General features: G+C 48.4%; 1 protein-coding gene across 1 annotated transcript; it reads left to right on the top strand.

Annotated features, from left to right (window-relative positions):
• The first annotated feature begins 23,175 nt into the window (after positions 1-23,175).
• On the top strand, positions 23,176-24,481 carry LOC119281173 (NAC transcription factor NAM-B1-like). The gene is made up of 3 exons (XM_037561775.1): positions 23,176-23,365; positions 23,634-23,929; positions 24,029-24,481. Exons 1-3 carry the CDS (start codon positions 23,176-23,178, stop codon positions 24,479-24,481), a joined length of 939 nt encoding a protein of 312 aa, XP_037417672.1.
• The last annotated feature ends 1,772 nt before the right edge of the window (positions 24,482-26,253 follow it).

Genomic DNA, 26,253 nt, shown 5'->3' with positions numbered 1-26,253 from the left:
CATATGGATCCAAATCAGCCCCTTACGAAGCAACGCATAATCTAGGGTTTAAGCTTCTATCATTCTAGCAACCCACAGGTACCAATTTGTGGTTTTGATACAAGATTGGATACAAGAGATGAACTAGGGTTTTGAGAGGAGATGGTGCTGGTGAAGATATTGATGGAGATTGACCCCCTCCCGATGAGAGGATCGTTGGTGATGACGATGGTGATGATTTCCTCCTCCCGGAGGGAAGTTTCCCCGGCAGAACAGCTCCGCCGGAGCCCTAGATTGGTTCCGCCAAGGTTCCGCCTCGTGGCGGCGGAGTTTTGTCCCGTAAGCTTGCTTATGATTTTTTCAGGGTAAAAGCCTTCATATAGCAGAAGATGGGCACCAGAGGGCCACCAGGCGGCCCAGGAGACAGGGGCGCACCCAGTAGGGGTGGGAGCACCCCCCGCCCTCCTGGCCAGGGTGTGGGCCCCCTCTGGTATTTTCTTCACTCAATAATTCTTCTTAATTCCAAAAATAACTTCCGTGGAGTTTCAAGATTTTTGGAGCTGTGCAGAATAGGTTTCCAATATTTGCTCCTTTTCCAGCCAGAATCCCAGCTGCCGGCATTCCCCCTCTTCATGGTAAACCTGTAAAATAAGAGAGAATAGCCATAAGTATTGAGACATAATGTGTAATAACAGCCCATAATGCAATAAATATTGATGTAAAAGCATGATGCAAAATGGACGTATCACCCCCCAGTCCAGGACTCCCACAGTAGCCCCTGAACCAGTCTTCAATGATGATATATTCGGCATTCAGATTGTCTTCGGCATTGCAAGGCGGGTTCCTTGCACATCGGATTTCCTCTGTAAAAGAATTGTATCCGGCTTTTCATAATGAGCACAACCCTCAGCTGCGAAGGCAGGATATACATAAAAAATGAGAACAATGTCTTTTACTGACAACTTTTTTGGTGAGGCGTCAGACTTGATCCTTCGCTATTTTGAAACGTTTTTCTCCACCCCGCATTACGTGTTTCGAGGCCACGCCTCATTGGCACGTCATGTCAAAACAGAGATCATGCCCACTTAATACGGGATTGTACATAAATGACATTTGGGTAATTCAACCGTTTGTGGCGCACGCCTTCATTGGGAATAGGCGAGATTTAATGCACGAGTTGGGGAACGGTTGGCATTTTTACAACCTATAAGAGGGCAATGGATCTTTACTTTCTACCCCACGCCTTCAACTCTCCTCAGCCTTCCAATCTCCCAAGCTCTCTGCGCCCACAAAGTTTCCGTCTTTCTCACCACCACCACACCTCCTCCGACGATGGCCGTATCCGGCTCCAAAGGCAAGTGGGAGGCCTCCTCCGTGACGGAGGAGATGATCAAGAATCTCCAAAGTGTAGGGTACCTTGCGGCCAGCATCAAGCATAGGCTTCCCCCCAAAGGTCAAGTTATCCCCACCCCAGTGAACGGGTCGTCCTCCTTCCCCACTTCCTTAGAGTTTTAGGTTTTCCACTCCACCCGTTGGTTCGCAGACTCATGTACTACTACGGGCAAGATTTCTACGATCTATCCCCGAACTCCTTCCTTCACATCTCGGTGTTCATCGTTATGTGCGAGCCTCTCCTCCGCGTCCACCCACACTTCGACCTATGGCTCAAGGTCTTCAACATGAAGCCGAAGGTGCTCGACGGGGAGCATGCGGACCGCGACAGAGCCATGATCAGCAAGCTTCCGAACACCACATGGCACAAAGGGGCCTTTGTGGAGACCGTCAAAATCTAGCAACAGGAGTGGTTCTACATCACTGAGCCGCGCCGCACTAAGTGGGAGACGATTCCGGAGTTCAGATCCGGATCCCCCATGAGGCTCACCTCCTGGAACGTGGAGGGCCACAGCTGGGGGTCCCAGATGGAGGTGCAAGCGCTACAAATGCGCATCACCAACGTGATGGGGAAGAATGTTGGTCTAACCAGCGTGATTCAAATTATGCTCTTCGCTGCATTCTCCCCTGCCAGCAACGGGATTCCCCCATTTGGGAATTCAAGCCTGAGGAGCCGTGGACTCTACAACATTTCCTCGGCACCACGCATGAGGGAATGTGGAAGCTGCTCTTCAAGGCGCATAAGAAATGGCCCATGGAGACCGAGGACGTCGGCCTCAACGCCATGAACCCGGCCTCTCCGATAAGTATTCAATATTTCCGAAGACACACTTTGTTCATATTCACATATTTGATCTATACCGAACTCATCAGTCCATCTTTTTGTTAGAGGGCTGGGCCAAGAAGTCAGGCCGGATCAAGAGACCGGCTCCATTGCCTGAAGACCCAGTCACTCCTGTACTAGCGGAGATGCTGGTCCCGGCGCCTTATAAGGTGCCTGAGAAGAAGGCCAAGAAGAAGAGCAAGGAGCCCAAGGACGGGCCCACTGTAAAGGGCCTCCGAAAACTGTGTCCAGAGAGATAAAGCCCATCTCCTCCCACGAGGAAAACAAGGAAGAAGAAGAGGAGGAGGATGACGAGGAGGTGGAGAGCAACTACCCCCTCAGGACAAGGAGGGGAAAAAGGACAGCCTCCGAGAACCTGGAGGGGGCAATGCCGAAGAAGGGGCGGGTGGTCCTCTCGGACAGTTTGAACTCGGAGTCCAAACACAGCCCGGAGAGGGTCCAAAGGGAGAAACCCCTAGCCGAAATGTAAGTATCAGAAACTTACTCGTTCAATCATTGCTTTAATATGCTTTTCAACCCTCCGCGCAAGATCCCGGTTCCTTCCACTTCAGAAGGGAACTCTCTAGCCCCTGGAGAGGCAGAGAGTGACGGGCCATCTCGCGCCTCCCCCCTGCCATGGAGGACACTGAGGTGTCATCCCAAAGGCCATCTCCTGGCCGGGGAGGGGCAGACGAGACCGTCCAGAAGGGGCCCGAGGATAACACCTTGGACACCGTAGAGCAGGGCACGGCGGCCCCCATGACCATCGAGGGTGGGGGCTTCAATAGTCCAGGCCTCCACGGAACACCGTGCCAAAGTCCGGTACGTCTCCGGGTTCGGACCAACATCCCCCTTCGAAAGAGGGGGAGGAGCAGGAGCTCCGTCGGTGGCCTCCATCAATCCGGAGGCCGCTGGCACTATGCAGGAAGCTTTCCAACGTGCCTCCATCTTGGAGGAACACCGCACCCTAATGGGTGCTGTCATGGAAAAGGTTCGGTCCGCGAAAAGCAGACTGACCGAACCTTCAACAGCCTATTTACAGGCTTTGAGGTAAGCGATGTAATATTCTTTAATTGGCTTTATTTTTTGTACACATATATATGTTAGGCGAAACCCATGTGTAGACAGTAGCCCCTGAGACTGCGTCTGGATTAGGACAATCCGGACAGAGGATCAAAACAGGTTGATAACGTGTCATATATTATTGGACATGTTTCGATGTTGGCGGCTACTGCCCAGGCCGCAGAGATAGCCAAGATCAATCGGAAGCTTTGGCTATCCGACGAGGAGCTTAACCGCATCAACAAGCGGTTTAATGAAACCCAAGGTACATGAAAGTTTTTCATACCCGAGAGTGATATCTGTATTTAGTCGTGTGAACTGACTGAAGATGTGATAAATTACTCATAGTTAGCGCAGCCAAGGTCGAGCCCCTCAAGAGCGCCCTTGCTGAAGCCAAGAATGAGGCGGAGGTGAGCAAGGCGGCCGCGGCCAAAGCGGCCAAGGATTTAGAGGAGGAGCAAACCACCCGCCGAAGACATGAGGCGTGGGTGGGGGAGGTCGAACAGGAGCTCAAGGACGCCATTGCTAGGTGCGAGTCCTTGGAGCAGAAGAGTTTGCAGCAGGCCTCCGAGCTCACCAAAGCTCGTGAGAGCCTGAAGGAAGCCCGAGTTGATGCCCAGGGCGCTCGCCAGGAGATCCAAGAGGCGAGGCAGATTGCGGCTGGTAAGGCCTTCATCATGCAGAGTAGATTTACTAGTAAGAGGTATATTTTGCTGACACGAGTTTGGAATTCTCCAGGCGTCTTTGCCGATCTACCGAGGAGTATTGCAGATGCTGCCGCATTCTTCCGAGCCGAAGAGGGGAGCTCAAGGGAGAAGTTGTTCTGGTCGCAGTACCTTGCACCAGAACTTCCAGTGCCCCTGAGTGACCAGCTGAAGCAGCTGTCCGAGCTGCACAGGGTGGACGGACTGACCATGAAGGAAGTTATAGTCCGTTTGTGGCCTGCCGAATCCATCCCTAGCAGTCACTTCGGACTCATGAAGAGGCTGGTGGAGGCGCTTCCTCGGATCGATGCCCTCAAGTGGTTGTCCTGCATAGAAGGTGCTCGGATGGCCTTCTCCCGTGTCAAGGTGCAGTGGGCGAAGATGAAGACCACCGAGATTTCCACCGTAGGGCCACCTGAAGGCAAGGAGCACCGGCAGCCGGAGAAGTACATCGACAAGGTCCTCGAGGGAGCCCGTATTGTAGAGGGCCAGTGCTCCAAGGACATCATATTTGAGTAGTTGTGTCTGGTTTGTAAGAGTCATGTAATGGACTCATGATGTAAAAATGGTTATGCTTTTATGATTAGTTTATCCTCCTATTTGGCCGCTTATATGTCTGAAAGTTTACCAGTCCTCAGCTTCAGCCCCCATGTATATATTACAAGGGTGTTCGGGAACGCATGACAACACTTAATCCAACGTTATTGGTCTGATGTTGGAGGCGTCTTGCAGAGTGAACTAGGCAATCAGAGTACGCGGCTTTAGTACTTTCACTTAGCCATAAGAGTACATTGGTGGCGCTAAGTACTAGCCCCTCCTTGCATGAACGGCAATCCAGAGTGCGACGCCTTTGCAACGCGGCTGGTCGAAAACCCAGCCCCTCGTATAACACGGCATAAATCACGAACAATTCATAGTATAACACTAAGTCACCGAATTGCTGACCCACTCTCGCCCATCATTACAGTCAGCTTTCGGCTTTCTCTACTGAGGTACTTAACCAAACGAACCAGAAATACAATCGCAGTAGTTCTCCCTTTACTACCTTAGCCGAACTTGCGGAACGTAAGGTGGCAAACACAGGAGCCAGGCAACCCAACTATAGACCAAAGACATGATTCAGAGCCAATGCATGTAATGCCATATCCGGGACGCCGAAGAGTTCCCTATAGGTGTTCGGACTTAAGAATTTTGCGGGGCCAAATACAGCCCCTGGTATGAAGACCGTGTCAAACCACATACGTCAGTCGAACATAAGGGGGAGCACAGATGACAAGGAAAAAACCAAGATCCAATAAAGAAGGTGATAATCATCTACATCCTTTATATCTTTATTGATACGTCGATGACAGGCAATGCCGTTCAATATTAAGGTCATGTTACATGCTCGAAGAAAAAAAGAAAAGATTTTACATAAGGGAAAGTCTAACACAGGGCCTAAAAATCATAGTTCCGAAAAGAAACTCCAATGATGCCCTGCCGCATGTCTGCGCCTTTTCTCCTTAGTAGTAAGTCCTTTGAGAGGATTATTTGATGGTTGGGACGCGCCAGCCTTAAAAGGGTCTCCTGCGACAACCACCTCGCAAGTAGGGCTCTTGATGAACCTGCGTTAAAAGGAAAAATATATATGTGGTCCAACTATGGTCAAGCCATCCAATGGACCTCTTCCGTAGTGTGCCTCCGGCGCCGCCCAAGGTATTTTTAGTGCGTAATTATGTACGCATGGTACATAAGCCTCAACCTGGTGGGGCGATCGGCGGAGGCCGAACTGTTGACCAAGGTCCGGATCCGTTGATTTATCGCTATTATGCGCGGACCGTACTCACTTGGATACGTCGTTGGCTTTATTGGCCGGTGAACTGTTCAGCTTGATAAGGCCACCATATACTTCAGCTGGAAGGGCCGCAGTGTGCTCTTCAGTACGGAGGGAGCGCTCCATGTTACCATTGATGGTGATAACGCCGCGGGGTCTGGGCATCTTAAGCATCAAGCAAGCGTAATGTGGGACTGCATTGAAGGGGGTGAAAGCAGTTCGTCCGAGCAGTGCATGATAGCCACTATGGAAAGGGACAATGTCGAAGATTACCTCCTCCCTGCGAAAGTTGTCTGGGAGCCGAATACTACCTCCCGTTGAATTGAGACCGTACAACGGCCCTCCACTCCTGGTATCACACCTTTAAAGGTAGTGTTACTAGGCTTGATTCGTGATGGGTCAATGCCCATCTTGCAGATAGTATCTTGATAAATCAAGTTAAGACTGCTTCCTTTGTCCATAAGGACTCTAGTGAGGTGGTATCCGTCAATAATTGGATCAAGAATGAGGGCGGCCGAACCCCCGTTACGGATACTGGTTGGGTGATCCCTGCGATCAAATGTGATCGGACAGGCTGACCATTGGTTAAACTTGGGGGGGGGACAGGCTCTACAACATAGACGTCCCGTAGTGCGTGTTTGTGCTCTCTTTTGGGGATATGAGTGACATATATCATGTTCACTGTTTTCATCTGGGGGAAACTGCTTCTGACACCTGGTGTTCGGCTGACGGGGATCATCATCGTCTTTGCTTGGAGGCCCTTTTCCCTTGTGTTTGTTATTTATTTTACCGGCCTGTTTGAAAACCTAACAATTCCTATTCGTGTGGTTCGCAGGCTTATCGGGCGTACCATGAATCTGACAGGGCCTCTCGAGCATTTTATCAAAGCTGGATGGCCCGTACTTGTTTCCTTTGAAAGGTTTCTTCCGCTGACCGGACTTAGGACCGCTAAATCTGACATTGATTGTCGTATCGTCTGCGTCGTCGTTGTTGTTATTCTGACATTTGTTTTTATTACAAAGAGGTTTACCATTGCCGCCCCGCACCTCAGAGGTGTCGGGGTCACCCAAACTATTGCTTCTACGAGCCAACCAGCTGCCTTCCCCCGCACAAAAGCAGGTCATGAGCGCCGTTAAGGCTGCCATGGTCTTCGGCTTTCCTGCCCAAGGTGTCGGACGAGCCATTCGTCATGGACGCTGTGTTTAAAGGCCGCTAAGGCTTCAGCGTCCGAACAGTCTACGATCTGGTTCTTTTTAGTTAAGAACCAATTCCAAAGTTTGCAGGCTGATTCGCTTGGTTGCTGAATTATGTGACTCAAGTCATCAGCATCCGGTGGCCGGACATAAGTGCACTGAAAGTTGGCCTGAAAGGCATCTTCCAAGTCTTCCCAGGTTCCAATGGAGTTTTCTGGCAGGCTGTTTAGCCAGTGCCACGCTGGTCCTTTCAGCTTTAAAGGAAGATATTTGATGGCGTGAAGGTCATCTCCTCGAGCCACGTGGATGTGGAGAAGAAAGTGTTCAATCCAGACGGCCGGATCCGTCGTTCCATTGTACTGTTCGATGTTTACGGGTTTAAACCCTTCTAGAAATTGGTGTTCCATGACCCCGGTGAAGCATAAAGGGTGTGCGACCCCTCTATATCGTGCAATATCGTGGCGGAGATCGGCTGACATCTGAGTTCGGTTCTGATCCCGATTATAGTAGTAGTCGTCACGCCAGGCTTCATAGCCATTGTCTCGCGCCGGGGCACGGCCCCTTGATCCGTAGATTGATCTAGTCTGACCAGCTATATTGGCTAGGTCACATTGCAAGTCGTATGTATATCCCACAGTTGTTGTTTCCCTGCCTCTTCAGCGACGAGGTGCAGGTTGGTGTTTGGCTTGGTATGCCGCTTTATCTCGTCCACGTGGTGGTCGGTCTGGTTGTTCTGCCTAATTGTATTTCGACGGTATTGGCTAAAGGGCTTCGTCGTCGAACTGTGGCAGCAACTTGCGCTTAGGGTAACTTTTAACAGGTCGCTCGTGGCCATATTCCTCACTGGCCAGGACCTTAGTCCACCTTTCGTTAAGCGTATCTTGTTCAGCTTTGAGATGCTGCTACTTCTTTTTCAGGCTCCGAGCTGTAGCAATGAGTTGTCGCTTGAAGCATTCTTGATTGAGGGGTTCCTCTGGGACGATAAAATCTTCATCATCGAGGTTGTCCTTTTCATCGGATTCTGGCATATAGTTGCTATCCTATGAACCTTCATGATCAGTGTGTTCAGGACTATGTTCACCCTCTTCCCTTTCATCTTGTTCGAACATGGGCTCGACGGGCTATTCAGGATCTTCGGCGTCATCTGGAGTCTCATTGTCTCCGGTGCCGGTGTTACTGTCTTTCGCCCGACACGATCGTGAACGGCGCCGCTGACGCCGGCGCTTTGGTGGTTTTGTTGGGGACACAGTAATCTCAAAAATTTCCTACGATCACGCAAGATCTATCTAGGTGATGCGTAGCAACGAGAGGGATAGTGTGTCCACGTACCCTCGTAGACCGAAAGCGGAAGGGTTAAGTAACGCGGTTGATGTAGTCGAACGTCTTTGCAATCCAACTGATCAAGTAGCAAACGCACGGCACCTCCGTGATCTGCATACGTTCAGGTCGGTGACATCCCTCGAACTCTAGATCCAAATGAGGCCGAGGGAGAGTTCCGTCAGCACGACGGCATGTTGACGGTGATGATGAAGTTACCAACACAGGGCTTAGCCTAAGCACTACGTCGATATGACCGAGGTGGAAAACTATGGAAGGGGGCACCGCACACGGCTAAAGATCAACTTGTGTGTCTATGGGGTGCCCCTGGCCACGTATATAAAGGAGGGGAGGGAAGAGGTGGCCGGCCCAAGGGGGGCGCGGCAGGTGTGCGGAATCCTACTAGAACTCCCCAGTCCAAGTAGGATTCCCCTCCTCTTTCCTATTCCCAGTTGGAGAAGGAGGGAAGGAGGAAGAGGGGAGAAGGAAGGAGGGGGGCGCCGCCCCCTCCTAGTCCAATTCGGACCAGCCCATGGGGGCGCGCAGCCACCCCTTGAGGCCCTTCTCTCCTTTCCTGTATGGCCCATTAAGGCCCATTACTTCCCCCGTCGAATTCCCGTAACTCTCCGGTACTCCGAAAAATACCCGAAAAACTCGGAACCTTTCCAATGTTCGAATATAGCCTTCCAGTATATTGATCTTTACGTCTCGACCATTTTGAGACTCCTCGTCATGTATGTGATCTCATCCGGGACCCCGGACAAACTTCGGTCATCAAATCACATAACTCATAATACAAATCGTCATCGACCGTTAAGTGTGCGGACCATGCGGGTTCGAGAACTATGTAGACATGACCGAGACACATCTCCGGTCAATAACCAATAGCGGAACCTGGATGCTCATATTGGCTCCTACATATTCTACGAAGATCTTTATCGGTCAAACCCCATAACAACATACGTTGTTCCCTTTGTCATCAGCATGTTACTTGCCCGAGATTCGATCGTCGGTATCATCATACCTAGTCCAATATCGTTACCGACAAGTCTCTTTACTCGTTCCGTAATACTTCATCCCACAACTAACTCATTAGTCACAATGCTTGCAAGGCTTATAGTGATGAGTATTACCGAGAGGGCAAAGAGATACCTCTCCAAAACACGGAGTGACAAATCTAATCTCGATCTATGCCAACCCAACAAACACCATCGGAGACACCTGTAGAGCACCTCTATAATCACCCATTTATGTTGTGACATTTGGTAGCACGCAAAGTGTTCCTCCGGTATTCAGGAGTTGCATAATCTCATAGTCTGAGGGACATGTATAAGTCATGAAGAGAGCAGTAGAAATGAAACAGTAACGATCATAATGCTAAGCTAACGGATGAGTCTTGTCCATCACATCATTCTCCTAATGATGTGATCCCGTTCATCAAATGACAACACATGTCTATGGTTAGGAAACATAACCATCTTTGATTAACGAGCTAGTCAAGTGGAGGCATACTAGGGACACTATGTTTTGTCTATGTATTCACACATGTACTAAGTTTCCGGTTAATACAATTCTAGCATGAATAATAAACATTTATCATGAAATAAGGAAATAAATAATAACTTTATTATTACCTCTAGGGCATATTTCCTTCAGTCTCCCACTTGCACTAGAGTCAATAATCTAGTTCACATCGCCATGTGATTTAACATCAATAGTTCACATTTGTATGTGATTAACACCCATTGTTCACATCGCCATGTGACCAACAACCAAAGGGTTTACTAGAGTCAATAATCTAGTTCACATTGCTAGTTATTAACACCCAAAGATTACTAAGGTGTGATCATGTTTTGCTTATGAGAGAAGTTTAGTCAACGGGCCTGTCACATTCAGAGCCGTATGTATTTTGCAAATATTCTATGTCTACAATGCTCTGTATGGAGCTACTCTAGCTAATTGCACCCACTTTCAATATGTATCCAGATTGAGACTTAGAGTCATGTGGATCGGTGTAAAAGCTTGCATCGACGTAACTCTTTATGACGAACTCTTTATCACCTCCATAACCGAGAAATATTTCCTTAGTCCTCACTAAGGATAATTTTGACCGCTGTCCAGTGATCTACTCTTAGATCACTATTGTACCCCCTTGCCAAACTCATGGCAAGGTGCACAATAGGTGTGGTATACAACAAAACATACTTTATATAACCTATGATTGTGGCATAGGGAATGACTTTCATTCTCTTTCTATCTTCTATCGTGGTCGGGCTTTCAGTCTTACTCAACTTTACACCTTGTAATAAGGGCAAGAACTTCTTCTTTGACTGATCCATTTTGAACTCTTCCAAAAAACTTGTCAAGGTATGTATTCATTGAAAAATCTTATCAAGCGTCTTGATCTATCTCTATAGATCTAGATGCCCAATATATAAGCAACTTCGCTGAGGTCTTTCTTTGAAAAACTCCTTTCAAACTCTCCTTTATGCTTTCCAGAAAATTCTACATCATTTCCGATCAACAATATGTCATTCACATATACTTATCAGAAAGGCTGTAGTGCTCCCACTCACTTTCTTGTAAATACAGGCTTCACCGCAAGTCTGTATAAAACTATATGCTTTGATCAACTCATCAAAGTGTATATTCCAACTCTGAGATGCTTGCACTAGTTCATAGATGGATCGCTGGAGCTTGCACACCTTGTTAGTACCTTTAGGATTGACAAAACTTTCGGGTTGCATCATATACAACTCTTCTTTAAGAAATATCCATTTAAGGAATGTAGTTTTGACATCCATTTGCCAGATTTCATAAAATATGGCAACTGATAACATGATTCGGACGGATTTAAGCATCGCTACAGTTGAGAAAATCTCATTGTAGCCAACACCTTGAACTTGTCGAAAACCTTTTTGTGACAAGTCGAGCTTTGTAGATAGTAATACTACTATCAGTGTCTGTCTTCCTCTTGAAGATCCATTTATTTAATATGGCTTGCCGACCATTGGGCAAGTCCACCAAAGTCCACACTTTGTTCTCATACATGGATCCCATCTCAGATTTCATGGTCTCAAGCCATTTCGCGTAATCTGGGCTCACTATCGCTTCCTCATAGTTCGTAGGTTCATCATGGTCTAGTAACATGACTTCCAGAATAGGATTATCGTACCACTCTGGTGCGGACCGTACTCTGGAATACCTACAAGGTTCTGTAGTAACTTGATCTGAAGTTTCATGATCATCATCATTAACTTCCTCACTAATTGGTGTAGGAATCACTAGAACTGATTTCTGTGATGAACTACTTTCCAATTCGGGAGAAGGTACAATTACCTCACCAAGCCTACTTTCCTCCCACTCACTTCTTTCGAGAGAAACTCCTTCTCTAGAAAGGATCCATTCTTAGCAACGAATATCTTGCCTTCGGATCTATGATAGAAGGTGTACCCAATAGTTTCCTTTGGGTATCCTATGAAGATGCACTTCTCTGAATTGGGTTCGAGCTTATCAAGTTGAAGCTTTTTCAAATAAGCATCACAGCCCCAAACTTTAAGAAATGACAACTTTGGTTTCTTGCCAAACCACAGTTTATAAGGCGTCGTCTCAACGGATTTTTGATGGTGCCCTGTTTAAAGTGAATGTAGCTATCTCTAATGCATAACCCCAAAACAATAGTGGTAAATCAGTAAGAGACATCATAGATCGCATCATATCCAATAAAGTGCGGTTACGACGTTTGGACACACCATTACGCTGTGGTGTTCCAGGTGGCGTGAGCCGTGAAACTATTCCACATTGCTTTATATGAAGGCCAAACTCGTAACTCAAATATTCTCCTCCATGATTAGATCGTAGAAACTTTATTTTCTTGTTACGATGATTCTCCACTTCACTCTGAAATTCTTTGAACTTTTCAAATGTTTCAGTAGATATACCCATATCTTCTCAAATCATCTGTGAAGGTCAGAAAATAACGATACCCGCCACGAGCATTTACACTCATTGGACCGCATACATCGATATGTATTATTTCCAATAAGTCACTAGCTCGTTCCATTGTTCCGGAGAACAGAGTTTTAGTCATCTTGCCCATAAGTCACAGTTCGCAAGCATCAAGTGATTCCAAAAGTCCATCAGCATGGAGTTTCTTCATGCACTTTACACCGATATGACCACAAATAAGTTGCACTATCACTATCAACTTTGCATCTTTTGGCATCAATACTATGAATATGTGTATTACCACAATTGATATTCAATAAACCATTATGACCATAGAAGGTTTTATTCATGTAAACATAATAATTATTATTCTCTGTCTTAAATGAATAACTGTATTGCAATTAACATGATCTAATCATATTCATGCTCAACTCAAACACCAAATGACATTTATTTAGGTTCAACACTAATCCCGAAAGTATAGGGAGTGCTCGATGATGATCATATCAATCTTGGAACCACTTCCAACACACATTGTCACTTCATCCTCAACTAGTCTCTATTTATTCCGCAACTCCTGTTTCGAGTTACTAATCTTAGCAACCGAACAAGTATCAAATACCCAGGGATTACTACGAGCCCTAGTAAGGTACACATCAATAATATGTATATCAAATATACCTTTGTTCACTTTGCCATCCTTCTTATCCGCCAAATATTTGGGGCAGTTCCACTTCCAGTGACCATTTCCTTTGCAGTAGAAGCACTCAGTTTCAGGCTTAGGTCCAGCTTTGGGCTTCTTCACGGGAGTGACAACTTTCTTGCCATTCTTCTTGAAGTTCCTTTTATTTCCTTTGCCCTTTTCTTGAAACTAGTGGTCTTGTTTAATCATCAACACTCGATGCTATTTCTTGATTTCTACCTTCGTTAATTTCAGCATCACAAAGAGCTCGGGAATCGTTTTCCGTCATCCCTTGCATACTATAGTTCATCACAAAGTTCCAGTAACTTGGTGATGGTGACTAGAGAACTCTGTCAATCACTATCTTATCTGGAAGATTAACTCCCACTTGATTCAAGTGATTGTAGTACCCAGACATTCTGAGCACATGCTCACTAGTTGAGCAATTCTCCTCCATCTTTTAGGCAAAGTACTTGTCAGAGGTCTCATACCTCTTGACACGGGCATGAGTCTGAAATACCAATTTCAGCTCTTGGAACATCTCATATGCTCCGTGATGTTTCAAAAAATGTTTTTGAAGTTCCGGTTCTAAGCCGTAAAGCATGGTGCACTAAACTATCAAGTAGTCATCATATTGAGCTAGCCAAACGTTCATAACATCTGCATCTGCTCCTGCAATAGGTCTGTCACCTAGCGGTGCATCAAGGACATAATTCTTCTATGCAGCAATGAGGATACACCTCATATAATGGACCTAGTCTGCATTATTGCTACTGTTATCTTTCAACTTAGTTTTTTCTAGGAACATATAAAAAACATAGGAAAGCTATAACGCGAGCTATTGATCTACACCATAATTTGCAAAATACTATCAAGACTAAGTTCATGATAAATTAAAGTTCAATTAATCATATTACTTAATAACTCCCACTTAGATAGACATCCCTCTAGTCATATAAATGATCACGTGATCCATATCAACTAAACCATGTCCGATCATCACGTGAGATGGAGTAGTTTTCAATGGTGAACATCTCTATGTTGATCATATCTACTATATGATTCACGCTCGACCTTTCGGTCTCCAATGTTCTGAGGCCATATCTACATTTGCTACGCTCATCAAGTTTAACACGGATATTCTGCATGTGCAAAACTGGCTTGCACCCATTGTATGTGAATATAGAGCTTATCACACCCGATCATCATGTGGTGTCTCAACACGAAGAACTGTAGCAACGGTGCATACTCAGGGAGAACACTTATACCTTGAAATTTAGTAAGGGATCATCTTATAATGCTACCGCCATACTAAGCAAAATAAGATGCATAAAAGATAAACATCACATGCAATCAAAATATGTGACATGATATGGCCATCATCATCTTGTGCTCATGATCTCCATCACCGAAGCATCGTCATGATCTCCATCGTCACCGGCGCGACACCTTGATCTCCATCGTAGCATCATTGTCATCTCTCCAACTATTGTTACTACGACTATCGCTACCGCTTAGTGATAAAGTAAAACAGTTACATGGCGATTGCATTGCATACAATAAAGTGACAACCATATGGCTCCTGCCAATTGTTGATAACTTTGTTACGAAACATGATAATCTCATACAACAATTTATATCACATCATGTCTTGACCATATCACATCACAGCAAGCCTTGCAAAAACAAGTTAGACGTCCTCTACTTTGTTGTTGCAAGTTTTACGTGGCTGCTACGGGCTTCTAGCAAGAACCGTTCTTACCTACGCATCAAAACCACAACGATTTTTTGTCAAGTGTGCTATTTTAACCTTCAACAAGGACCGGGCGTAGCCACACTCGATTCAACTAAAGCTGGAGAAACAGACACCCACTAGCCACCTGTGTGCGAAGCACGTCGGTAGAACCAGTCTCATGAACGCGGTCATGTAATCTCGGTCTGGGCCGCTTCATCCAACAATACCGCCGAATCAAAGTATGACATGCTGGTAAGCAGTATGACTATTATCGCCCACAACTCTTTGTGTTCTACTCGTTCATATAACATCTACACATAAACCTGGCTTTGATACCACTGTTGGGGAATGCAATAATTTCAAAAAAATTCCTACGATCACACAAGATCTATCTAGGTGATGCATAGCAACGAGAGGGAGAGTGTGTCCACGTACCATCGTAGACCGAAAGCGGAAGCATTAAGTAACGCGGTTGATGTAGTTGAACGTCTTCGCGATCGAACCGATCAAGTACCGAACGCATGGCACCTCCACGTTCAGCTCGATGACGTCCCTCAAACTCTAGATCCAGCTGAGGCCAAGGGAGAGTTCCGACAGCACGACAGTGTTGTGACGGTGATGATGAAGTTAGCAATGCAGGGCTTCGCCTAAGCACTACGTCGACATGACCGAGGTGGAAAACTGTGGAGGGGGGCACCGCACACGGCTAAAGATCAACTTGTGTGTCTATGGGGCCCCTGGCCATGTATATAAAGGAGGGGGGAAGAGGTGTCCGGCCCAAGGGGGGGCGCCAGGTGTGGGGAATCCTACTAGGACTCCCCAGTCCAAATAGGATTCCCCTCCTCTTTCCTATTCCTAGTAGGAGAAGGAGGGAAGGAGGAAGAGGGGAGAAGGAAGGAGGGGGGCGCCACCCTCTCCTAGTCCAATTTGGACCAGCCCATGGGGGCGTGTGGCCACCCCTTGAGGCCCTTCTCTCCTTTCCCGTATGGCCCATTAAGGCCCATTACTTCCCCCGGCGAATTCCCGTGACTCCCCGGTACTCCGAAAAATACCCGAATCACTCGGAACCTTTCTGATATCCGAATATAGCCTTCCAATATATCGATCTTTACGTCTCGACCATTTCGAGACTCCTCATCACATCCGTGATCTCATCCGGAACTCCAAACAAACTTCGGTCATCAAATCACATAACTCATAATACAAATCGTCATCGAACGTTAAGCATGCGGACCCTACGGGTTTGAGAACTATGTAGACATGACTGAGACACATCTCCGGTCAATAACCAATAGCGGAACCTGTATGCTCATATTGGCTCCTACATATTCTACGAAGATCTTTATCGCTCAAACCGCATAACAACATACGTTGTTCCCTTTGTCATCGGTATGTTACTTGCCCGAGATTCGATCGTCGGTATCATCATACCTAGTTGAATCTGTTTACCAGAAAGTCTCTTTACTCATTCCGTAATACTTCATCCCGCAACTAACTCATTAGTCACAATGCTTGCAAGGCTTATAGTGATGAGTATTACCGAGAGGGCCGAGAGATACCTCTTTGAAACACGGAGTGACAAATCCTAATCTCGATCTATGCCAATCCAACAAACACCTTCGGAGACACCTGTAGAGCACCTTTATAATCACCAATTTACGTTGTGACATTTGGTAGCACACAAAGTGTTCCTCCGGTATTTGGGAGTTGCATAATCTCATAGTCTGAGGAACATGTATAAGTCGTGAAGAACGCAATAGCAGTAAAGTTGTAACGATGATAATGCTAAGCTAACGGATGGGTCATGTCCATCACATTATTATCCTAATGATGTGATCCCGTTCATCAAATGACAACACATGTCTATGGTTAGGAATCATAACCATCTTTGATTCACGAGCTAGTCAAGTAGAGGCATAGTAGGGACACTATGTTTTGTCTATGTATTCACACATGTACTAAGTTTCCGGTTAATGCGATTCTAGCATGAATAATAAACATTTATCATGAAATAAGAAAATAAATAATAACTTTATTATTACCTCTAGGGCATATTTCCTTCAGGTTTATGGATGAGTTTGTCCTCATCGGGGCTCGGATTATCCTCATCGTTCTTTTTCTCCGGAGTGTCCACCATGTACACATCGTAGGTTGAGGTGGCCGTCCAACGCCCCGTGACGGGTGGGACTTGGCTTGGTTCGGTGTCGGCATCGTCATCCATGCTGTTGATGTCTTCAGACGCGTAGTCCAGCATGTCGGTTAAATCCTCGAAAGTGGCTATGAAGTGGGTGGTGGGTTGGGCGTAAAATTCCCCGCTCTTAGCCCCCAGCCCAAGCTGGGTATGGCTCGGAGGCAAAGCCTCCATGATGGCGAGAGACTACATTAAGTCCAATGCTTCATCTAGGAGCGAAAGTGGGACCGGAAACTGCAGATCCGCTGGGCTGAGTTTGGTATGGGACACCTGATCGGACCCACCGAGTGCAGACCTTGGCAGTTTGGGTTGGTGTCCCAGAGCCAAGTCTAAGATTTCATCTGGGTTTTTGGTCGGGATTTCCACAAAGGGAAGAAGCCCGGCGGGGCTCGCACTCCCGTCTTCGGACAGTGAGACCTACCCCGGATCTAAGGCTGAGGTGGGTATGGGTGTTGACCCCTAGACGAGATCTAACAGGGGAACCGAAGAGTCTCCTTGGCGGGGACACAGAGTGGCAGCCAGGGCTACAAACCCGTCGAAGACCAGGTCTCCTCGGATGTCGGCAACATAGTTCAGGTTTCCAAACCTGATCTGGTGGCCTGGGGCATAACTGTCGACCTTCTCGAGGTGGTCGATCTAGTTGGCACGAAGCACAAAGCCACCAAACACAAAGACTTGCCCAGGAAGAAAGGTTTCCCTGGACGTAACATCATCATTGATGAAGAGGTGAGCCATTGATCCTTCTGTCGATGATACAGCGGAGCTCTCAATGAAAGCACCAATGTCGGTGTCAAAACCGGCTGATCTCGGGTAGGCGGGCCCAAGTTGTACGTTTGAGGACCGAAGGTAACTATGAACAAAGGACACAGTGTTTAACCAGGTTTGGGCCTTCTTAATGGAGGTAAAACCCTACTCCTTCTTGATTATATTCGAGGGTATAGGGGTTACAAGAGTTGATCTACCACGATATTGAATTGGCTAACCCTAGATTAGCTAGCCTAGCAATGTTGTGATCCTGGCTCCGATCTACCCTCCGGTTTATATAGACACCGGAGAGGCCTAGGGTTGTACGTTGTCGGTTTTACAGAAAGGAATAAAATATCCAGACACCTATACTTGCCATCCACGCATACCAGAGTCCCTATCGGACACGAGGCGTGATCTTCTGTCTTGTTTCTCAACGGCCCATCAGTCCGGCCCACATCCAATAGACCGGACGCCCGAGGACCCCCCAATCCAGGACTCCCACAGTGGGATTAACCACAAGCAATGGATCGGGAGACGTTTTCAACCCCTCAAGTAATTCTTTAAACACGGATTAGACCTCGGTCATTATAGATGTCTTAAGTGAAGCCATAGCTTCATTTAAGTCATCCCGCGTGATCAAGTCAACTCCACGGCTTCGGGCACTTCATCACCACTACCACCGTCGTCAACCATACTCTTCGGGTGGTGAAACCCTTAATAAAGAGACGAGGCTCGGATACCAATTGAAAGGATTGATATGGTTGACTAGAGGGGAGGTGAATAGGCAACTAACAATTTTTAACTTATCTTAACGAATTAGGGTTAGCAACAAATAGGTTGTCTAGATATGTAACTAGGTGAGCAACCTATATGATGCTTGCAACACAAGCAAAACAAGCAAGCAAAGGATACAACACAAGTAAAGCTTGCACAATGTAAATGTAAGAGATAACCACAAGTGGAGACGGTGAAGACGAGGATGTGTTACCAAAGTTCCTTCCCTTTGAGAGGAAGTGCGTCTCCGTTGGAGCGGTGTGGAGGCAATGATCCCCAAGAAGCCACTAGGGCCATCATATTCTCCTCACGCCCTCACACAATGCGAGATGACGTGATTCCCCTAGTGGTGCCCTTGAAGGCGGCGACTGGACATTTACAAACAAAGTTGGGGCTCTCTCCACAACCTAATTGGAGGCTCCCAACAACACCATGAAGTTTCACCACAATGGAATGTGGTTCCGAGGTGACCTCAACCATCTATGGTGCTCAAACACCCAAGAGCAAAAAGATCTACAAGGGATTAGCAGGGGGAATCAAATTTCTCTTGGCGGAAGTGTAGATCTAGGCCTTTTCAAGCAATCCCTAAAGAATCAACAAGTTTGATTGGCTAGGGAGAGAGATCGGCCAAGAAAGAGCTTGTGAGCAACAATGGAGCTTAGGAGAGGAAGAGGTAGTCAACTAGAAGAAAGATGACTCCTTCATATAGTGGGAGAAGGGACCCAACCGTTATTTTCCCACTTCCCGTGCATAAGCGATAGTACCGCTTGGGTGAGCGGTACTTCCGCTGACACAAAAGTTCTAGCCACATAGTTCAACTGAACATGTCAAGGAGACGGAAGTTCCGCCGGAGCGGTACTATCGCTCCCACCAGCGGTATTACCTCATGGTGTTGAACTAAAGCCGAACCCGCGGTAGTAGAGAAGGGCAGGGCGGTAGTGCGCCCTAGGCCGTACCACCAATGGGAACTGCCGCCCTACTACCGCTCGTGGAACAGACCTTTACAGAACAAAGAAGATAAGCGGTACTCCCCGCGGTACTACCCAGCGGTAGTTCTGCTGGAGTGGTACTACCGTGGCGAGCAGCGGTACTTTCGCTTAGCCTGTAGGTGCCTAGTAAACCCACGGTAATTGAGAGGCAGTTATCCCCGTAGTACCGCATGAGCGGTACTACCGTGGCGAATTGCCGCTCTATTGCTGCCCGTTTACAGAACCCACAAATTAGACGGAAGTAGGAGCCGTACTGCACAGCGACAGTACCGTGGGAGCGGTACTACCGTTGTGTAGAGCGGTACTACCGCTTAGCCTGTTCTGACAAGGTTAAAACATAAGGAGGGACAAGCTCAATTGACGGGAAAGAACGAGGGTGCAAAGATATAGTGTACATGTTAATTCCACCCAAACCTTTCCGAAGCAGGCCCCCTCTTAATAGTACAATGTTCCTATGACTGAACTCCACCGAAAAAGAAACGCAAGAAAACACCGTCTTCATAAATATCCAGAGGGGTTCAAATCGTCTTGCGCCATAAGATAAATTATCTGAAATAGTCAATGCACACGATTAGCCTGCAAAAGCATTGTCTTCAATCACCAAAACCACTAAGGAAGAAATATGCCCTAACACCTTCAAATGTGAACTGAAAGAGGTGTTTGAGGCCATTTCACAAATGAAGAACAATAACGCTCTAGGGCGGGATGGTTTTCTGGCGGAGTTTTATAAAAAGTGTTGGCATATTATCAAAGGGAATTTTCTTCCGATGTTCCATGATTTTTTTCTCTGGACAGCTTCAGTTGTCGCAACTAAATTTTGGAACGATAACTCTACTTCCTAAGAAAGCAGAGGCCGTTCGTATTGAGCAGTTCAGGCCTATCTGTCTTCTTAATGTAAGTTCCAAAATTTTCACCAAGGTCGGGACCAACAGGCTTACGTAAATTGCGCACTCTATGGTGCAACCGTCCCAAACAGCTTCCATGCCAGACATAAACATCCTAGAAGGGGTTGTCGTCCTGCATGAAACGCTCCATGAAATCCACATGAAAAAACTAGACGGATTTGTTTTCAAAGTGGACTTTGAGAAAGCGTACGATAAGGTCAAATGGCCTTTCCTTCAATGGGCTTTGCGTATGAAAGGTTTTGATCAGGCCTGGAGCCACCAAGTAGACTCTTTCACGCAAAAAGGAAGTGTTGGGATTAAAGTGAATGATGACATAGGTCACTACTTCCAAACACACAAAGGGCTGAGGCAAGGAGATCCGATGTCACCTATTCTATTTAACATAGTGGTCGATATGTTGACAATTCTTATAGGAAGGGCTAAGGATGCGGGCCAGGTAGGTGGCCTCGTCCCGCACTTAGTTGACGGAGGTGTATCCATTCTACAGTACGCTGATGATAATATCATCTTCATGGAGCATGACTTGGCAAAAGCGCGAAACATGAAGCTCGTGTTATGCTTATTCGAACAATTGACCGGGTTAAAGATTAACTTCCACAAGAGCGAATTGTTCTGTTTCGGAAGAGCTAATGATGACGAAGATGCATACAAGCAATTGTTCGGGTATGAATTGGGGGCTTTACCTTTCACATATTTAGGTATACCAATTCACCATCGTAAGCTGACCAATAGAGAATGGAAGTGCATTGAGGACCGTTTTGAGAAGAAATTGAGCTGCTGGAAAGGCAAGCTGATGTCATACGGAGGCCGATTAATTCTCATTTATTCGGTCCTCACGAGTATGCCCATGTTTCTCCTCTTCTTTTTCGAGGTACCTGTTGGAGTCCGGAAGAGGCTAGACTTCTATCAATCACGCTTCTTCTGGCAGAGTGATGAATTAAAATGAAAATACAGACTTGCTAAATGGGATATAATTTGTAGGCCGAAAGACCAAGGGGGTCTAGGGATTGAGAATCTAGAGGTGAAGAACAGATGTATCCTTAGCAAGTGGCTGTTTAAGCTTTCTGTTGAGACGGAGGCCACATGAGCTCGGATCTTGCGTAACAAATATCTTCACTCTAGAACCTTGGCCCAGGTGACAGTGAGGCCGGCTGATTCACCTTTTTGGAAAGGATTGATGAGAGTTAAATCACTCTTTTTCAACAGGACAAGGTTCATAGTTGGAAATGGTACCGCTACGAGGTTCTGGGAGGATACATGGCTAGGAGAGACGCCCCTCGCACTCCAATATCCTTCTCTGTATAGCATTGTTCAGCATAGAGACACTTACTTTGCAACAGTACTGCAGTCCACTCCGCTCAATATTCAATTCGGAGGACACTGGTGGGGAACCGTTGGGAATCTGGCTCAATTCTTGTGAGAAGATTGATGGATGTTCAACTGTCTCAATAGCCCGACCAGTTGTGCTGGAAACTACCTAAGAATGGAGAGCTTTCGGTTAAGTCCCTATACTTGGATGTTATCAACTTGAGCGCGATTCCTCAAACGAAACATGTTTGGAAAGTTAAAGTACCTTTGAAAATCAAAGTGTTTACGTGGTTCGTGCATAAACAAGTTATTTTAACTAAGTATAATTTGGCAAAACGCAATTGAACAGAATCTACAAGATGTAGCTTGTGCGACCAACATGAATCTATCAAACACCTCTTTCTTGATTGTCCTCTGGCAAAAATTATGTGGCGGTTGGTTCACATAGCTTTTAACATTACTCCTCCGAATTCACGTTATTTGGGACGTGGGTTGATGGGATAGATTCTGATACAGCGAGACATAATCGTGTAGGAGTATATGTGCTTTATTATGGGCAGTCTGGAACTGCAAAAATGATTTGATCTTTAACAGAACAACAAGTATTTATTTTTTGCAGGTTATCTTCCGAGCCACTGCGTTGATCCGTATGTGGTCGCTACTCACTCCGACGGAAGCCAGGGAGCGTTTGGTTACTGGATCTACCCGATGGGAGATGGTAGCACGGGATATTTTCAAACGGTTTGGATGGCAGTCATGTAATATGATAGCATTTAGTGTTCCTATCTTTTTATGCCAGCAGGTTGTGGCTTTTCTATTACTGTTTTGCTCTTCGTGAGCCTTTTTTTTTGTTTTGTTGAGACATGAAGACTTGTGTTGGACCTTTTGTTTATTAATAATCATGGCCGTATGCATCGTTTTGATGCAGAGCCTGGGGTGAACCCCCTTTTCGAAGGAAAAAAACCAGTTTCAAGGTATCAGCTAGAGATGCTCTTAAGTCAAAAAATAAAAATTCCGCAGTAATTATTCCTGTCTTACGTACGTACAGTAGCCAGTAGGTACGAAAGCTGACGAAGAACCGTACGTACGTTTGCTGTAGCGAAGTGACAGTATTGTTTAAGCCTGAGTAAAACTCTAGTTCTACATCAGTCACCAGCTGGCTATCGAGCAGCATCGATGCGTGCATAAACACAAAATCTGCCTTCGCACTGACATGTGAACGCTGAAAAGGGCGTAAATCATGAAGAGGTTTGGCCCATTTGGGAGTATTAATACGCGGCTGTCAAGCTCACGCGATGTCACGTTACGCGTAATCATCCGGTAGCCTGACGTGCCATCGGACGTCAGGGAGGCTAATCCAACCGTGCGTCCACGATCGATCGGTCTGCGCCACGCGCGTCGCCGTCCAGGACTCGAGAGCCATCGCCATGCACGTCGCTCTCGCATAATCTCATTGCTTGGCTACCCTGACGACATGGGCACGTATGGTTACTTAGCCTAAGTAACTTACGCGTGTGCATGTATATATAGGCGATCCGCCAGCCGACTTCTTGGAGCGTTCCCAAATCAGGCCATCTCTTCTTCGTCGGCTCCGACTCCGAGCTAGTGCGGTGATGGAAGAAGGTTTTGTGTTTCGGGGGTGCGAGCTGCCGCCGGGATTCCGGTTCCAGCCCACGGACCAGGAGATCATCGTCTGCTACCTCAAGAGGAAGGTCGCCTCCGCCGCCTCTGCCGTTGCCTCCGCCGTCACCTCCATCATCGCCGACGTCGACATCTACAAGTTCGACCCGTGGGAACTGCCCGGTAAGAATGCATGCATGCATACGTACGGCATACGTAGCCACGCCATGCAACCAATGCAAAGTTTTGTTTCTATCTCTTTGACTCTCGTCCATGCACGAGCTTCCAAGAAAAAAAAATACCATTAGCTGCCGACCAGCTATCGGCACCCATTTTTAATACTCCTACACATCATCGTTCGGAACAAGACTACAAGAGAGAAATATTGTAATGCTGAATATACTGAGAAGTGGACGGAAGTTTGACAATTTTAATCTGTGCGTGCATGCAGACAAGGCGCAGTTCGGGGAGGGGGAGTGGTTCTTCTTCAGCCCGAGGGACCGCAAGTACCCCAACGGCGCGCGGCCCAACCGCACGGCGGGCTCGGGGTACTGGAAGGCCACCGGCACCGACAAGCCGATCCTGGCTGCCGGCGGCGCGCGCTGCCTCGGGGTCAAGAAGGCGCTCGTCTTCTACCAGGGCCGCTCCCCGCGGGGCACCAAGACTGAGTGGGTCATGCACGAGTACCGCCTCCTCCACGCCGACGCCGGCGCCGCCACCCGTCACAAGCCCCACGACTCCATGAGGGTGCGTACCAAACCATACGCGTAACTCGATGAATCTACGCACACACAGCTGGTTGTCGGTCAACTTAATTACATACTCTATTTCTTATGTTGGGTACAGCTGGACGACTGGGTCCTGTGCCGCGTCCGCAAGAAGGGCGTCGCCGTCGCGCCGGACATGGATGGCAACCCCGGAGCGCCGAGCCACGCGGAGGTTCAGGCAATTGATAGTACCACCGCAGCCGCGCACGGCGCCTTCGGCGACGACTGGACCGACGGCCAGCTCCTGCAGTACCTGATGAGCGGCGGATCCGGACAGGTCGACGGTGCCGGCGCCATCAGCGTGGCGGCGGGCCACGTCCATGACGGTGCGCGACGCGAGAGTGCGCCGGAGGTACATCTGGCGTCAGTGCTGGAGAACATCAAGAGGGACCTCTCGTTCCATGCCATGGACGACGTGTATTTCCTCCAGCCCAGCAAGCGGGCCAACTGCATGGGAGGAGGTGCGGGCCACCACACCGACGGCGACCAGCTGTCGCCGCCGACGTCCTTGTCCATGTTCGAGGACGATTAGTTAGGTGTTGCCTTGCGCACGAGGTATATGCATGCACGTAATCTTCAGTCGACCAGTGTGAGTAGAGTCACGAGTACTCGGGTAGCCACGACTGGGGATATAAACTGTCATCGATTTTATTTCCTCCACACTTGAGGAACAAATTAATTTCTCAATCAGTGCAGCTTCATGTGAACAGTCACGCATCTCTAGCAAATATCCTACTGGTCACACCTCATAACTCATATGGCTATCCAGTACTACTACTCATGTGGCACCTGCTCATCGCAAAATAATAATTTAAAATGGCACCTGGCATCACTTTTGAAACTCCTAATCATTCGAACACTTTTGGAAGCGAAAGTTCAAATCTGAACCCTTCGAGCACTTACCGGAAAAGGCTTTCGCCCCGCTTTATATATAAAGCACCAAACCACAAGCATCCAGTATAAACACACGCCACGACACCGCAACACACACACGCGCAGCAACACCACCCCTAGCACAACGGCCCCGAAAAAGGTGAGACTACATATGACGAACCATGCGTTCCGAGGTGGCACCTTCAGGAAGGATACGATATCGGAGCGCCGCCGTCGCCCGATCCAAGGATCAGAGTTTCCTCCGAAGCCGCATGACGGGCAATGAAAGCCGCGACGACGCCTTCAAGAAGGGAACGATCTTCGCCGCCGCCGGTCCGTCCGAAGATAGAGCAGGTTTTCACCTCGGCCAACCTTCACCGCCACCGAACGCCACACCCCGGCAACCACGCCGCCCACACGACCATGGTGACCGGGCAGCACCAAGGCACGGGCTCTGCCCAGGAGCACCGCGCAACCACCATCAGGGCCGCCGCCCCAGCATCCAAGACCTCGACACCACCTCACCCGAGACCCGCCGCACCTCAACGAAAGAGACGAGCGGAAAGGTCTCACCTTTCACGCCCCTGTGCCACCCCCAGTGTCGAGACCCAATAGGTCGGCCAGAACTGGCATCCACCGACCCGTCCTGCTGCCCCGAGCGCGAGACGAGCTCGGTCCTGCAGCATCGAGAGGGAGACGAGGTCAGTCCTGCTGCCCCGTGCGCGAGACGAGCCCAGTCCTGCTGCATCGTGCGCGAGACGAGCTCGGTCCTGCGGCACTGGGCGCGAGACGAGCGATGGACCGCAGCTGGGAGAGGACCAGCCCATTGATGGGAGTAGCGCCCGGGCGACGAGGAGATGGGGTGAAGGTCGAGACGGCCCGACCACAGGCGAGCCGACACCGGAGAAGCCGACTGCTGCCGCGGACAGATTCGTCGAGCCACCGTGAAGCCGCCACGACACCGGGAGGTCACCACCGAGACCTCCCCACGCCGCCGCCGACGACCGGAGCAGCGGCCACGCCCGGCCGCTGCCCTACCCGCGTCGCCTGACGACCTCCAAGCACCGGAGCCGCCGGGCACGCACCACCAGAGCCACGCGTCGCCGGTCGGCCCCCAACGCCAGATCCGGCCGGATCCAGCAAGAGACCGGCCGCGCGCCACCTCCCGAGACGGGAGCAACGCAGCCGCCCCGCCGCGCGCGGAACGTAGGGAGCCGGAGCGCCGCCACCAGCAGGCCACCCCGTCGCCTCGCGAGACCGCCGCCGCGCCGCTGGATCCCGCGAACAACCAGCGCCACCACTCGAAGGGGCCGCCCCGCGTCGGCGCCTACAAGCGGAGGGGGAAGAGTGGCCCCGCCGCCGCCATGCCCACCGGGCTTTGCCCGACGGAGCTCGCTGGCGGCGGCTTGGGGGAGGGGAGGAAGGCGGGGC

The sequence above is a fragment of the Triticum dicoccoides genome, chromosome 3B (assembly GCF_002162155.2).
Source record: "Triticum dicoccoides isolate Atlit2015 ecotype Zavitan chromosome 3B, WEW_v2.0, whole genome shotgun sequence".
Taxonomy (NCBI): Eukaryota; Viridiplantae; Streptophyta; class Magnoliopsida; order Poales; family Poaceae; genus Triticum; species Triticum dicoccoides.
Note: the sequence above shows the minus strand (reverse complement) of the source record. Positions and strands in the feature narration are given on the sequence as shown.